The sequence below is a fragment of the Gymnoscopelus braueri genome, assembly GCF_963280865.1.
Source record: "Gymnoscopelus braueri genome assembly, chromosome: 12".
NCBI classification, from domain to species: domain Eukaryota; kingdom Metazoa; phylum Chordata; class Actinopteri; order Myctophiformes; family Myctophidae; genus Gymnoscopelus; species Gymnoscopelus braueri.
Genome location: NC_137614.1, coordinates 40261679 through 40278082, shown reverse-complemented (window position 1 = coordinate 40278082; position 16404 = coordinate 40261679). Strand labels below are relative to the sequence as shown.

General features: G+C 42.9%; 1 protein-coding gene across 1 annotated transcript in view; it reads left to right on the top strand.

The window, feature by feature from the left end:
• Positions 1 to 14887, top strand: part of cacna1fa (calcium channel, voltage-dependent, L type, alpha 1F subunit a) — a 39204-nt gene extending 24317 nt beyond the window's left edge. The window contains exons 30-47 of the mRNA XM_080443984.1: positions 212 to 295; positions 598 to 618; positions 1646 to 1777; positions 2051 to 2116; positions 2925 to 3016; positions 3598 to 3757; positions 4375 to 4502; positions 5266 to 5362; positions 5633 to 5735; positions 6275 to 6376; positions 7723 to 7847; positions 8136 to 8381; positions 8771 to 8871; positions 10534 to 10953; positions 11364 to 11761; positions 11848 to 11948; positions 13908 to 14258; positions 14661 to 14887. Coding sequence (XP_080300110.1) covers positions 212 to 295; positions 598 to 618; positions 1646 to 1777; positions 2051 to 2116; positions 2925 to 3016; positions 3598 to 3757; positions 4375 to 4502; positions 5266 to 5362; positions 5633 to 5735; positions 6275 to 6376; positions 7723 to 7847; positions 8136 to 8381; positions 8771 to 8871; positions 10534 to 10953; positions 11364 to 11761; positions 11848 to 11948; positions 13908 to 14258; positions 14661 to 14870 — 2937 coding nt within the window. The 3' untranslated portion in view covers positions 14871 to 14887. The remainder of the gene's footprint in view (positions 1 to 211; positions 296 to 597; positions 619 to 1645; positions 1778 to 2050; positions 2117 to 2924; positions 3017 to 3597; positions 3758 to 4374; positions 4503 to 5265; positions 5363 to 5632; positions 5736 to 6274; positions 6377 to 7722; positions 7848 to 8135; positions 8382 to 8770; positions 8872 to 10533; positions 10954 to 11363; positions 11762 to 11847; positions 11949 to 13907; positions 14259 to 14660) is intronic.
• Positions 14888 to 16404: the final 1517 nt, after the last annotated feature.

The window sequence follows — 16404 nt, the reverse complement described above, 5'->3', positions numbered from 1 at the left end:
AAAAAAATATATTGACGCATTAACAGTCGTTTCTGCCAGAGCTGAAACGTTCATAGATGTAATTGACCATATTCATTCATAAGACTCACTTTGGGTCTGAGTGTGAATATGGTTAGTAGTACTATGATCAGGCTTCAGAACTCCTTTCATTTTGTGATTGCTGGATATTATTATGTTAATGGTTGATTAATGATTGGTGATTTATGCACAGCACTACTTCATCGATGCCTGGAATTCGTTCGACGCTTTGATCGTGGTGGGCAGTGTGTTGGATATTGCAGTCTCCGAACTCAGCGTGAGTTTGTGACATTGTGATTTTAGTTGTCATGGTGACAGCAGACATCACACAGGTTGCTGGAGATTTATAATATTTTTTACTGTGCACAGTTTTAGTCAGCAGTAGTTAAAAATATAAAATAATAACCATAAACATTCATTACTTATTACTTAACCCTGTAACAGACAAGTTTGTGACATTGGGATTATAATTTTACAAATAAATGTTCATGTTTTAGTTTATCTTAACTATGTCTGTTTTCAACCCTCATCCTACATGCTGTCACTGGTTGCTCTGGAATCTTTGGAATATTGATGTAGGGGGGTGGAGCCCATCCTGAGGTAAGAGACACACACGCACACATGCACCGACTCACGGACACACACACAACTACTCAAGCTCTAGATATCCTGCACTGCATTTTACTCTCAAATTGGCCTACTGCAACCACAGATCCCATAACCTGTGGCGAAAATGCTAATAAACAGCTTACTTTTTGGAAAAGTGACCATGCCACTCCCTTCATATGCCAGAGGTGAACGCCCATGTGAATTTTTAGAATGACTGGTCAACTGGCCGAGAAGAAAACTTGGATGAGGACAGAATAACGAAATGACTGACAAAGTTTTCTCCATTTTATAGGAGGATATTATATTATTTTCCTACTTAACTTGATTGATTGATTGATTGATTGATTGATTGATTGATTGATTGATTGATTGATTGATTGATTGATTGATTGATTGATTGATTGATTGATTGATTGATTGATTGATAGATAGATAGATAGATAGATAGATAGATAGATAGATAGATAGATAGATAGATAGATAGATAGATAGATAGATAGATAGATAGATAGATTTTTATTTTGGGTAAGCAATTAAAACATAATCCTATTATGCTTTGTCAACCCAGAGGTTAACATATGAAATAATATCAAATAGACAGTGGACCTTGTATAACCTGTTGTTATACACACAACTACAACAACAACAACAACAATACTTTGAAAAAAATATCTCCATATTAGTCAAATCTCCTTGACAGCCTGCTCCAGAAACATGTAAGCTAAATGCTGAATGTCTTTACGTACAATAATATTTTCTACCTCACAACATTTTCCTCCAAACTGCAGAGGTAATGTTTACCTGTAAGAGAAGGAGAAAGGAAGCAATGACATAGCCATGCTATGATTCACTGTCATCTCTTTTCAAATAGCCTCTCTTGTGTCTTACCACTTATAACCTCAAACATATATGATTGTTTTAACTGATTTACTCTCATTCATTGCTACTGGCCGGAGGCCGGGCCTGTTTAAACTCCTTGGCTCCCACGTGAGTTCTGAACCATTGTTTTTCTACCCAGGGTGGAGGTAAAGAAAGCGGCAAAGTGTCCATCACATTCTTCCGCTTGTTCCGAGTCTTGAGATTGGTCAAATTGCTCAGCAAAGGGGAGGGCATTCGAACGCTACTCTGGACCTTTCTCAAGTCCCTCCAGGTCAGTACTGTATTCTGGAAGTCATTATTAGTTTCGTACTGTACACTTAAAGGATAACCAAAACCCAAATGTGTGTGAAGCCTGGTGAAAAGGTCATCTGCAGTTGACTGTTTTTTTCTGGTCAGGTAATGTCACTCTCAACAGTTACTCATCACCTGGCACCAAAACCAACCGATAGCAGATTGCCAGGGCAACACACATCTACATTTGCGGTTTGGTTCAGTTGAAGGATCTTATTCTAACCACGTTATTTCTTTTGATTCCTCCTCCTAGGCCTTGCCTTATGTCGGCCTGCTGATCGCCATGATATTCTTCATCTATGCTGTGATTGGCATGCAGGTGAGTATCCTGTGCACCAGTGGTTCTCAAACTTTTTCATGTCAAGGACCCCCAAATTGAGACTTATTAGCCCGCGGACCCCCATTTGAAAAGATATGCCAGGGACCCCCATAAGAGAAGATTTTTTACGGCTCTAGCAGTGATTCTCAACCATTTCAATTTCAAGGACCCCCAGTTTGACATGCATTAGGGCTACGGACCCCCATTTAATGGCATTTCTATCTCTGACTTGGACCCCAATTTATATAGTAAAATCTATGCTAATTTAACAAATGGAACCAACAAATGGAACCAAATGGACCCTAACGGGTCCATTTGGTTCCATTTGTACACTCTCAGAGTTACAGACCCATAAGGGTCCATTTGGTTCCTAATCTATCATTTAGCTGGGGACCCCCTGGAACTCCCTCAAGGACCCCTAGGGGTCCCCGGACCCCAATTTGAGAACCAATGCTGTACACAGTGAATATGACTTTGTGTGATGCAGAGTTATAGAGTTGAAATACTAGTCTTTTGCGAGATGGTTGTTTGTCCTTCATAATTATTTTTGTTTCTTCTTTACAAACATTACTGGGTGCGTGCGCATTCAGGGGCAAAACCACTTTGACTGAAACTTGTACTGTACATCTGAGACTCTAATCAGCTGTGTGAGTTTTGAGTCGGCTAGAACAGCAAGCTACAGTGCACGATCATGACTAGAAGGATGCATTTCAGATATGTTGTAAAGAGTGCTGTGTTCTCCCTGCGGTCAGCCGACCTCACCTGTGTTTACTTTGGATATTCAGTGGTGTGTTATTTCTCCTTGCAGACGTTTGGAAAGGTGGCTATAGATGAAAGCACCGACATCAACAGGAACTGTAACTTCCAGACCTTCTTCATGGCTTGTCTGGTGCTCTTCAGGTGTGAAAGACAGAACAAGAACCTGAGCACAACCTTTCAAACGGCGGCCATTTTGCTCTTAAATCAAACTCAGGCTTCCCACATAGATGCCCCATTGTGGCCGCTGCTGTTCATCTGAGGCATCTGTGGCAGTAATGTTGACAGGGGCAGGCCATGTAGGACTATTGCAGCAGGAGGTCTCACCACAATTACAGTCATCATAACTTGTTGAGTTCTCAAGTGGTTTGTTAAAAATGTCAGACAATTATGATATAGGATACCCGTCAAATAAAGAAAATGTATGTTTTCATACCAAAACACCTTATCTTATGTAGATAGTAACAGTCATGGTTACAAAACAGTCTCAGGTATTTACTATATACAGTACAGTACAGCTCAGACATTTTTGCAGTGGAGTCATGGCCAGGTTCCCCTGCCAATATGGCAGTGACATTGATGTACGAGTCGACCCACCAGCCAATGCACTGTCTATCTACATATATTATGTCTATAATGGTCCCACCCGTCCCTGAGTGTGACATTAGAGCAAAATGGCTGCCATGATGCTAATATGGTTTGTTGCATTTTTCTCTTCCTTCCAGGTGTGCTACAGGAGAGCAGTGGCAGGAGATCATGCTGGCAGCATTGCCAGGCAGGCGCTGCGACCCCGAGGCCGATACGGAGCCTGGAGAAGAGTACAACTGTGGCAGCAACCTGGCATATATATACTTCATCAGCTTCTTCATGCTCTGCGCCTACCTGGTGAGAGACAGTTTCCATTTAATATTACAAAAAAGTCATACATAAAATGAGGAAGCCTCTGTCCTTCTGTCTGTCTGTCTGTCTGTCTATCTGTCTGTCTGTCTGTCTGTCTGTCTGTCTGTCTGTCTGTCTGTCTGTCTGTCTGTCTGTCTGTCTGTCTGTCTGTCTGTCTGTCTCTTCATCCATTTTTCTATGGGCGTATCGGGTTTGTTTATGGTTATGTCTGAGTCATAGTGACGTGGCCATTAGCCAATTTTAATAAACGATTTCAAAAAGTTGAAAACGTGAAAACCGTTAGTGGAGGTAGCTCTGTGGCCTACTGGCAGTATGCACGTTTGGTGCTGATCGGTCGTGCGGTTTGTGAGATTCTCCAGGCACCCAGACACACACACACACACACACACACACACACACACACACACACACACACACACACACACACACACACACACACACACACACACACACACACACACACACAGGCTCTTATACAGTATCCGGCCAGCCTCTTGCAGAGCCACGTCGTAAAAAATAAATCAGATATTGTGCCCGCTATCGTATTAAGTTTAAAGTAAGTCCTTGCTAAATGAAAGTCCTCTTCCTGTTTGTCTCTCCAGATCATCAACTTGTTCATTGCTGTCATCATGGATAACTTTGAGTACCTGACCAGAGATTGGACCGTGTTGGGAACCCACCACCTGGATGAGTTTAAGCGAGTCTGGTCCGACTACGACCCTGAGGCCACGTAAGAATTAAAGCGGCACTAGAGAACATTCAGCCACTAGATGTTGCACTTTTACAACACCTCAGTCCGTTGCATAACGTTTGTTATTCCCCCCGTCACTTTTATAAGGCAGCAATGGCCTGTCATCATGTAGTCTTCAACATTGTAATGCTATGGCTGCCTTACAAGAATATATTAGGTAAAAAGTACCATACCCAACTGAAACAGATGGATACTGTAATGGCTTAATATTATTTTCTTGGGGGGGGGGGGGGCAATACTTTTATTCCAGATGTTTTTAAATGCTATGTGGATGCTTTAATTTATACCAAGATCTTGTAGAACGGCAATTTTTGTACGACAAAGTATAAATCCCACTTAAGACTTAAGGCTGTTTATCTTCCGTCCTCTATCCACTGTTTTATCATAGCAACCAGCACTTATGCCTTACCAAACGTCTATTAGACCCCAGGATTTACCATAGCAACCACACACACGCACACACACACACACACACACACACACACACACACACACACACACACACACACACACACACACACACACACACACACACACACACACACACACACACACACACACACACACACACACACACACACTCAGACACACACACACTGGCCATGGTACTGAAAGTAATACTATATAAACATTTACTGTAACAAACAAACAAAAGAACGTTAGTTATATTTATTATGAAGAGAAATACGGTCTCTGCCTCCCACAGCTGTACAGTATATGATCTGTCTCTGTCTGCTTTCAGAGGTCGAATAAAACACATCGATGTGGTGACCATGCTGCGCAGGATTCAGCCCCCTCTTGGTTTTGGAAAGCTGTGCCCTCACCGTGTGGCCTGCAGGGTAAACCCCCGCCCACAGAGCTGATATATATATATATATATATATATATATATATATATATATATATATATATATATGGTATACATTCAGTCTTTTGTCATAGACTGTGTGATGCTAGCAAGTGAATGGTAGATGAATTCATGCGGTCAGTAGAATTGATCCCCCATCCCCCCTGGTTTGTGTCTCCAATTATCTGCCAACAATCCAATTAGTGGCCTGCTATATCTTCTACTCACTCACGCACTCCTCTCTCTCTGTCTCTCTCCTCAGAGACTGGTTGCCATGAATGTACCTCTGCACCCTGATGGGTGTGTCACCTTCAGTGCCACTCTGTTTGCTCTCGTGCGCACCTCACTGAAGATTAAGACAGAAGGTTCTGCCTCTTACACATATACACACACACGCACGCACGCACGCACGCACGTGCGCACACACTCTTTGCGCATGGTCTTTGTCTGTCTGTCTGTCTGTCTGTCTGTCTGTCTGTCTGTCTGTCTGTCTGTCTGTCTGTCTGTCTGTCTGTCTGTCTGTCTGTCTGTCTGTCTGTCTGTCTGTCTGTCTGTCTGTCTCCCTTCTCTCTCTAGCTCTCTCAACACACACACACACACGCACGTGTGCGCGCGCGCACGCACACACACACACGCACACTATCCCTTATACTGTATATCATACAGTTGGCTACTGTATAATTATGATAATTGTACACCATTGTTGATATATGCTATGTATACTGCATAGTATTGTTTTATTTTTATTTTCAGTATACTTATTATTATTGTTATTATTTTGTTGAGAAAGCTCTCAGTACAACAATTTCACCTCCTGCTATGTACTGTAGGATGGCTGTACTGTAAACATGTGACAGATAAAAACCCTTTGATCAACCCAACTGTGTATTGATCTGTCCTTTAGGTCCCATTGATCAGCAGAATGAGGAGCTGAAGGTGATCATTAAAAAGCTATGGAAGCGCACAAAGCCAAAGCTCATCGATGAAGTCATTCCACCCCCTAGAGGTAAACCACAGTACTGTCATTTAGTGGTTCCCAGCCTTTTCTGGATCAGGGCCCACTTGAAAATCTCAAGCATTTGTGGACCCCGTGGATTCCTTCGCTAACCACCCATCTGATCTGACCACTTTGTTAAGTGGTGGCATGCATTTTCAGCGCAAGCTTATTTTAACCTATTAAGACCTGAAGCCGAGTCTCCTAAATCTCAACAGTATTCTGAAAAATGAATGTTTCTATATCAGTGGTGCTCAATCTTTTTCATGTCAAGGACCCCCAAAATTATATGTATTTGGACCCCCATCAAAATATGTAGTTCCAGGGACCCCCAGATGCAAAGATTTGAGTTAAAAATGTTCGCTTTAAAAATATAAGTATTCAAAGATTTGCACACATTTTCACAATTTTTCAAAAATAGCAGATCTACTAGCTCGTAGCGCGGCACTCGGTGCCGCGCTATGAGCTTGTAGATCTGCTATTTTTGAATAGCCCAAAGTGTAAAATAATGCTTTTTAGCTCAAATCTAAAAATGACACAGTTCCAGGTCTTAATGGGTTAATGATCAATCAATCAATTGTGTTCAGGCTTGGATGAATGGAACTAATGTAGCACATTTTAAGTTATTATTTATCAGCACCGCAATGAAAACAAAATGTTCAAGGTTTTAAAGTAAAAACGACATGACTTTGTTATTATTATTATTTTAATTAGTGTTATATTATCAATAAGATCTTAGTGTTTTGCCAATTATTAGCGAGCCCACTTGAAATATCCTGACGGCCCACAGGTTGGGAATCACTGCTGTAAGCAGTGGCCTATGGACCACTAGGACTTTATTACCCATAATGCATTGCGCCAGGGGTGGACTGGCCATTTGGCGTACCGGGCAAATGTTAAATTAAATATTTTCGTTCCCGTTTTAGGATTATTACGGTCATTTCAGGGTCGCGTGGTCCAATTATTAGTTACGTTAATGTTTGGGCTGGGATGCTTTCCAGCAGGGGCCTCAGTGCGGCTGCAGAGTTCATGTGCAGGGCTGGGCTGAACAGTGAAACGCTCCCCCCCCCCCCCCCCCCCCGTTGACAAAACGGTCCGGGGAGGGGGGTGGGCCGGTCCGGACCAAAATGCCAGGGCTGAATTTTGGTCCCAGTCCGGCCCTGCATTGCGCAAATAGCCAGAGTGGAGATAGGTTTGTTGAAAAGGTTGTTTATGTTTTAGCCGTTACATTAAACATGGTTATGTTTATGGTTAAAAATGGCTGTGTTTAGGCTTTAGGACAGAGATGGTTAAGTTTATGTATGGAATCACAAATAAAACTATGGTTTCCATTTCACATAAATGTTTGTTCTCTTCAGGGGATGAGGTCACTTGTGGAAAGTTCTATGCCAGCTTCCTGATTCAGGACTACTTTAAAAAGTTCCGTAAGCGTAAGGAGAGGGAAAGGAAGACCAAGAAGAAGGATAGGGCAGCTTCCCTCCAGGTAAACGTTGTTTCTTGTTCTCAAGTCAGATTGTGTGATTTTGTTAACTGTGCATGTGTGTGTTTATGCACGTGATAACGCAGGCAGTGTTTTTTTTTTAGCAGTATTATTCATTAACCTTATTTCTGGAAGAACAGGACACTTACGATATTGTTAACGACCATTAGAAATAAAATCTTACTATAAATATCCACAGGTTGTTTTGTGAAAACGTCCATAGACATTCTACCTGGAAATACTGGCTTGTTTACAAACATTCAATCATTCTGATCTGGTCTATTCCCTCAGCAAGGGCTGCGAACGCTACAGGACCTGGCTCCGGAGATGCGTCTGGCGATGGAGTACGACATGGAGGATGAGGAGGGAGGAGAAACAACAGACGGCGAGGTGTTCGACAGTGAGGCGGGCACCTCGGTGATGCCCAGCCCCGCCAGCACTCCCCTGCCCCCCGCGGAAATGCTGGAAGAGCTGACCAATGCTTTCTTCAGCGAAGCCAAGGCCCAGGTAGCCAACGACGGCGTGGTGACCGAACAGGTGAGTAGGGTTATCATAGTAAATTCATTAAACAAAATAACTCAAACTAGCTAGCCTAGAATTGGAAAAACATTTTAGTTAACTGAAATAAAACCATGACTAACTGAAACTGTAATATCCTTTGTAAGTATCCAATATTTTTCTTCAAAGGAATAACAAAAATAGCCGATCTGAGAATTCTGAATCTAGCCCCTGATTACCCGATATTACAATAAAAACTAAGACAAACTCTAAAACGAATAAAAACGAAACCAAAACTTAGCCTTAATAAAAATAGAATAAACTAGCAAATCCACTTCATTAACTATACTGAAATTGAAAACAAAGTCAAAACAAAATGAAAATAAAAACAAATGAACATTTTAAAACTATAATAACTGTAATTGCAGGTGATGGGTCTTCCAGTGGAGCAGAGGCCAGAGACTCAGCTGTCAGCCTTCAGCATCGTTATGGAACAGCCCGTCAAGTCCGATCCCCTCCCTCTCACCAGGTGTGTTTGTTTTATCACATCAGTCCACCCACTGGTTGATTTATCCTCTGTATCACTGGTTCTCAAACTTTTTAATGTCAAAGATCCCCAAATTCATTTGTATTTGGGTCAGAGTTACAGACCCCTAAGGGCAGGGGCGGATTAACCCTTGGTGGTGCCCGGTGCTTGGGGGGGCACCAGACCGGGGGGGGGGGTGGGGGGACGACGACAGCGTGGACACGGTTTGGTGCCCCCCGGGACGGTTTTGTCAACGGGGGGGGGGGAGGGGGGAGGGGGGGGGGGGAGGGTTCGCTCTAAGTTTCGGTGTTTTTTTTTTTCTTCACGCCATTTGGTGCCCCCCCAAGGGTTGGTGCCCTGTGCTTCAGCACCTCAAGCCCGTTGGATAAGCCACCACTGCCTAAGGGACCGAATGGTCCCCCCCCAAGGACCACTGGGGTCCCCGTACCCCACACTGAGAACCACTACACTAAAAGAAAGGTGATAGGGTCACATAAATCTATAGGTTTGGTCCTCTTGGGAGCATGAATATGCACAACAAATCACACAATGTCCTGCTAACAGACCAATGAAATGGGCCAATAACATAACCCCCGCCCACCTACATAGGCGGAGGTTCTAACATTTTGTCAATTGAATAATGACTTTAATGATGATTATGTACAAATATATATACAATTTCATTTTATTTTATTTGTATTTGTTTTTACAGAAAATCGAAACAACAAAGGTATTCAAATATGATGTGAATATTTCTAACATGTTCCATTTATAACTTCTGCTGGGTAAACAAGATGCTTCAAGACATCTGCTTGGGCTCAGATAACTTATTTTTAACCATTATTTTGTCGTTTATTACCTTATTTGACCATCCTTTTATGCTATGAACAAATTCGGTCTATTCTGTTGCTATGGCTTATTGCGCTTATTGCATATTTCATTTTGCATATTGCATATGGCATATGGCATATTTCATATCGCTTGGCCCCCGTTGTTCCTGCTTGCAGCTATATTTGTTATTTGGATCTTTGAGTTTGTTGCCTACTTGATTAATATTTCTGTATCACATAATTTAGCATAATTTATACTCCACCACACGACAGTACCACTTGCTAACAACTAATTTTCAGGCTAACAATGCGACGCATTTCATGACAATACAACGCATTTGTTAGCTTAAGAATGATTTGTTTTTCATTTCAATGAAAGTTGCTCACCCAGTGCCTGCTCCCCTGGAAGTACACTCTCCTTACGGGTTTGGCCCATAGGTGCCAATAAAGCAAGTACACTAGGGTTTCAGGCCATAGAAGCATGCGCAGTAGTGTCCTACTATATGCACTAAGCTTGCAGTACCAGATTTGGCCACTAGCTCAGTCTTTCTTCAAACATCACACCCGGGGTTCTGGGGCCCCGGTGTCACACACTGAAAATAGCACTATAGCATCTATAAGCTCATAACGCGTTGACGTATAAATAAGAAACAGAATCAAAAATGTTCTAATATAACAGATCTACAAGAAAACAATGTGCAAGCAGTGTGACACGTTGTACATCTGCTATTTTCGGTACGCAACACCCACGTCTGTGACACATTATGAGCTTATAGATCTGACATTTTCAGTGCACAACATCCTCGCGTATAACTCTTTGCATCCCGTCCCCCAGGATGGCTGACATACTCAGCGAGATGATAGCCGCTGTACCCACAGAGGATGCTGGAGGCCAAGCAGAAGCTGTGACTGCAGAAGTTCCTGCAGAACCGACTCCAGTTGTTGAACCGGCTCCAGTTGTAGAAGTTGTGGTCACACCGGCTCCAGAAGCAGACCCTGCCCCGTTTGTGGAGCAGGAAACTGCACCTGTATCCGCTGCAACGACACAGGTGCAGGAAGCTGCACCTGTGTATGCTGCAACGACACAGGTGCAGGAAACTGCACCTGTGTATGCTGCAATGACACAGGTGCAGGAAATTGCACCTGTGTATGCTGCAACGACACAGGTACAGGAAATTGCACCTGTGTCTGCTGCAACACAGCAGTATTCTTACAGTCATGTGGACGTGGCCAGCACAGTACAGACAGACAACAGGTGAGAAAGGAAAGTGTGTGGTGTGGTGTGGTGTGGTGTGGTGTGGTTGTGTGTGTGTGTGTGTGTGTGTGTGTGTGTGTGTGTGTGTGTGTGTGTGTGTGTGTGTGTGTGTGTGTGTGTGTGTGTGTGTGTGTGTGTGTGTGTGTGTGTGTGTGTGTGTGTGTCTGTGTGTGTGTGTGTGTCTGTGTGTGTGTGTGTGTGTGTGTGTGTGTGTGAGCGCGTGCGTGTGACAGACAGACAGACAGACAGACAGACAGACAGACAGACAGACAGACAGACAGACAGATCATTTCTACAACAATTACATAGTCGCTTGTTTGCCATAAGCGTCATTTATAATACAAAATGCCATTTCCATTGTGATCATAATTTTCTGGTTAGCTAAAAAGCCTTCTTGTTGGACTTCCTAGATATGCAGAAGTTTCAGCTGTTCCACCTGTCCCGGTAGAGAGCATCAGTGGAAACGGTTACAACGGCACCAGTTACAACGGCACAGGTTACAACGGCACAGGTTACAACGGTACAGGTTACAACGGCACAGGCTACAACGGCACAGGTTACAACGGCACAGGTTACAATGGCACCGACATGAATGGAGGAAGTGTCTCCTCCTACGCTGCAAACGGATACAACGGGAGCGGATACAATGACGACTACAGCGTGAATGGCGGCAGCATGACTCTCAACGACAACGGCAGCACAGCCGGCAGCTATAACGGAAACGGCTACATTGGAAACGGTTACAACCCAAGTGAAAACGGTGACTCAAGTTTTGTCCGGAGACGCGTGCTTCCTAACGTACCTTTAGGTAAGACTTGTTTACATTTGTTGCGGTGAAGCGTGAGAGAGCTTTTGGTTTTCATAATGAAACCTGAAACGTGTGATTATTTTTAGGTCGAAAGCCGTCATTTAACCTCCAGTGTTTGAGGCAGCAGAGCAGCCTCAATGATCTCCCCACCCCGGGACCCTTCCGAGGGACTTCACCCCGACTACAGGTTTAAAACACACACACACACACACACACACACACACACACACACACACACACACACACACACACACACACACACACACACACACACACACACACACACACACACACACACACAGTACAATTGTACAATACATAGTAATACAGTCATTAGACAGTACAAAGGATACAATTAGACAGTTCCTTAGACAGTACAAGGGGTATTACAGCCATAATACAGGGCTCTATGTTCATCATATAAGTTGCCAAATTCACACTGCAGTCAGCCAAAGTTCGAGCATCAGACAGGCCTATACTCAGAGTGGCTTCTTCAATACTGGCAACGAAGAATGAGACAACGAGACTCCAACACTCTACCAGGACTGCACAGAAAGGCATTCATTGTTCATGAATGATACTTAATCATAGTGTGACAGTTGTATGCATGTCCCGCTGGATACCAGGGGCTCAGGGGGAGAAGGTCAAAGAAGGGGCCTTCACTTTGCTCGTACTGAAACAAGTGGTCCATACAGAACTATTAATGTCACACAGGCTGACCCTGCACAGTGGACTGTTAACGTAGGAGGCGCCATGGCACACACTAGAATGGTTTAGTAATCTAATCTAATGCATACAGTATGTGATAAAACATGTTTATATGTATAACAAAGGGATTCTACTCTTGCGCCTCAGCCCTAAACGGCCAGTCCGGTGCGTCACAAGGTGCCTCAGAGTCATGACTCTGAGGAAGGTCGAAAGACCAAAACGTCAGTCAATCTTTTACTTGTAACAAAAATCTTTTACTGTAACAAATAAAAGGCTTAAATTGTCCGTGCTGCTCCAGCGTTCATCTCTTATGTTAATATGTATATTGTATGTATGCAGTATGTACAACAGTGACACCAGGTTGAAAGTGGTCAAATGAACATGGACAACAATGTGGAGATAACAGTGGAAATAAAATAATTGCGATTATCTCAAATAATTGTGATCAGGCAATGTAATAATTGTGACAGGCCTGTGAACTCGCTAGGAGAGTAGGCCTGAAAACGTGACACAGGATCTGGCGATGAGTGAATGAAGAGCTGGGGTAGATGAGGTCAGGTGTGTGAACTGAGGGGGGTGATGACGTAACCCAGGGCGGGTGTGCCAGGCCAGCAGGCAGGGTGCCAGGAGAGTGAGTTAGAGCAAGCCACGCCCACACCCACACCCACGCCAATACCAATGCACAGATACCAACAGGGACAAACTCTGGGGCGCGCTGGGACACGGGAAAACCTGTTAAAAATAGGCGGTTTAGTCCTTTCCCATTGCCAACAAACAAGTACTTCTTTCTGTTTTGTATTTAGTTTTTTTCTGGTGTCACATTCAACATCATGAATGCGTCGTGAAAGGGGCAAAAAATTACAGAGGGTAGAGGGGGAATTTCTTTTAGTATGTTTCATTACAAAAAAAAACAAAAAAACATTTACAGTTTTGAAATACAACAGTCTACAGTAGGATATGAAACTTGCAACTACTAATATTAAAACTGTCAAATCAATTAACAGTTTTCAGAGATGTGGCAAACTACATTATGTCTCTTCGAATTGAATCAAGTGGGACACTTTCAGTCTAGATCGCTGGCAGTGATGTTCGTCAGATCGTGGGTGTCAGATCGTCTTTCTTTCTTTCTTTCTTTTCAAAAGATTTCCGAAGCATAAAAAATCGGCTATCTACCGTACAAGCTCGCAACACTGTTGTACAACAAAAGTATATACAGTAGGGCTTAAATTGGCAATCAGACTTTTCGATTATTTTAGTCTTTTATAAGACATCAATTAACACATTTTTCACATCGATTCATTGATGTATAAAAAGTTAAATAAAAAACACGCTTCAAGATCATTCGATTAATTGAAAAAGTAATCAATAGAATAAGAGATTAATGGATATTGACAGCCCTTGTCACCATGGTTTGTATTGCTATTTGTGTCATCATCAGCCCCAGCACAGCTTGGACTCCAGGCGCAGCAGTGTGTCCTCGTTGTCATCCATCTCCTGGGCCAACGCTGCAGGACAACGAGCCAACGTACCCCCACGAACCATGGGAGGAGGCATCGGCGCCCCGTCGGCACACAGAGGGAAGCTCATTTACACCCCCATGATCCTGGTGGATGAGACCACGGGCGCCCAGCAGACACTGTGGGGCGACGGCTCTGCCAGCCTGCCTGCGGGGGCCACAAGGCCGGGGGCCTGGTACCCCGGTCAGGCCAGAACCTACACCAGCATGAGGATGCCTCCCATCAGCCAGGGCTTCGTGGACAAAGGCAGCGCTGACAGTCTGGTGGAGTCGGTGAGTGAGATGTGAACATCCTAACAGGGATGTTTTATTTTTTTAAATGACACTTTGACAATTTGAATTAACTTGACCATCCCTATTTTGGGGGCGAACATTCGTCAAAAAGACCAGATCTACAAGCTCACATTGTGAAGTCGTAGATCGGCTCATGTAGCTCATAAGCCCAATATCTCCCCTGATCAAGCAGGGATTCTGTCTTGCAGAAGTGGTAGAAGTTAGGTCGACCACTCAGGTTCAAATCCTGGTTAGGATATATGAAAGTTAATGATTGCAGCTTTAACCTTTAACATTATTTTTGCCCGACATGTGTGTGAGAAATCAAATGGTATGTACTGTATGAAAAGCCAAGAAAACCTTCCCTGTCTCATTTCTCATGTCATTCTCACCTCTGTTCAGATCCTAATATCAGAGGGGCTGGGTGTTTATGCCAGAGACCCCAAGTTTGTGAACTTTGCCAAGCGGGAGATTGCCGAGGCCTGTCACCTGACCATGGATGAGATGGAGGCGGCTGCCACCGACCTGATTGTGCGCGGCGCTAGCCAATCCATGAGCCGCTCCTTTGAGGAAGAACTGGCGGATGAAATAAACTGTGTGGTTTCTTACTGACACCAACGAGGAACTCAAAGAACTGTGTGAGTGTGAAGGTTGAACGTCTGAACAAAGGTTGTGTTTTATTTATGTGCTAACGGGCCTCTGCTGGCAAAAAACACAAGGTTTGGAGAGAGGATCTACTATCTCTCATGCTAACTGGGAGGAAGAGTAGTGTAGCGATGCGGAAATAGATCTCTTTCGCATCATTCCTATTTCTGACCTACTGGGAGCGTCTCAGAGAAATGATCCTACGAGGTTGTTAAGGCTTGGTTTGTGAATGCAATTAAGCAACTGTTAATTTATCCTTTTGTAACTCTGAGAGTGTACGAATGTAACCAAATGCATCCATTTGGTTACATTTGTACTCTCTCTGAGTTAAATTAAACACTCAGGGTTTTACTGTGTGAGCTTGAGGTCCATAGGACCTTCTGTTGCAGGGCTCAAAACGGTCTCTGACATGTGACTGCATTGTTCTGCAATCATTCATTTTAAATCATGTTTCAGTCGTTTTCTTTTTATTTCATTTTAGCATTATTTAGGAAAATTACGATCTTTTGATTTGCATCCTTGTTTTCTACTGTACTTTAACAACTACTTTCACATTTGTAATATTTGTATAAAAATAGAGCACATTAATTCTATAAGACATTCAGACCTTGAATATTTATGATTATCATATCAGCAGGAGTGTATGTCCAAAAAAGCCACATTAGCATTACCAATTTTATATTAAACATATTTGAATACTAAACATTTTTCAAGTTGAAAATGATTGTAAAATAAATAAATAAAAGATAATTGTTGCGAGTATGTTGTTGTTTTTTTGCTCAGATTTGTACATATACTTTTTAATTTACAATATTATTCAAAATATAATGTCTACTGTTGTTTTTCATGTCAAATATTGCTGATACGTTAGATTCTTCATTATGGAAAGTGTGAATTACATAACTGGCCATTAGTTGCATGGCAGATGAGAGACATCTGGTTTTCAACATTAAGGCAGATGAGAAACATCTGGTTTTACATTCAAGATCAGTTTAACGCACATCCCCCTTTCTTGGTGCTGAGCCAGAATTCATCAAGGAAAGGAAGACTCACAACTCAATTTCTACTGCTCCATGTGAAAAACATTATTTTAGCGATGTTTCCATCCTCACTAATCTTTCTCAGGTTTTCAACATTAAAGAATTCCTCTTTTTGTTCCATCAAACTGCTATACCATGGTTGCTGGTTTGAAAGCAGTGCTGTTTACAGTATACTGTACTGCTGTCTCTAGGACCCCCTCGAAAACGAGATCCTGAATCTCAAGGGGCTAGTTCTAATACATGCATTTTCAGCAATTTCAATAATAAAGTGACAGATTCAGGCTGTGGGCTACAGCAGTTAACTCATTTGCAAATTTGACGAGACGTCCCGGTTTGGCCAAGATTGTCCCGGTTGAAAGTGGTTAGCCACCTCACTTTATGATGTAATCTAATTCACGTTTCTTGACGTCGGGTCCAGGGACCACCAGGTCCAAATGGACCCTTAAGGGTCTGTAACTCTG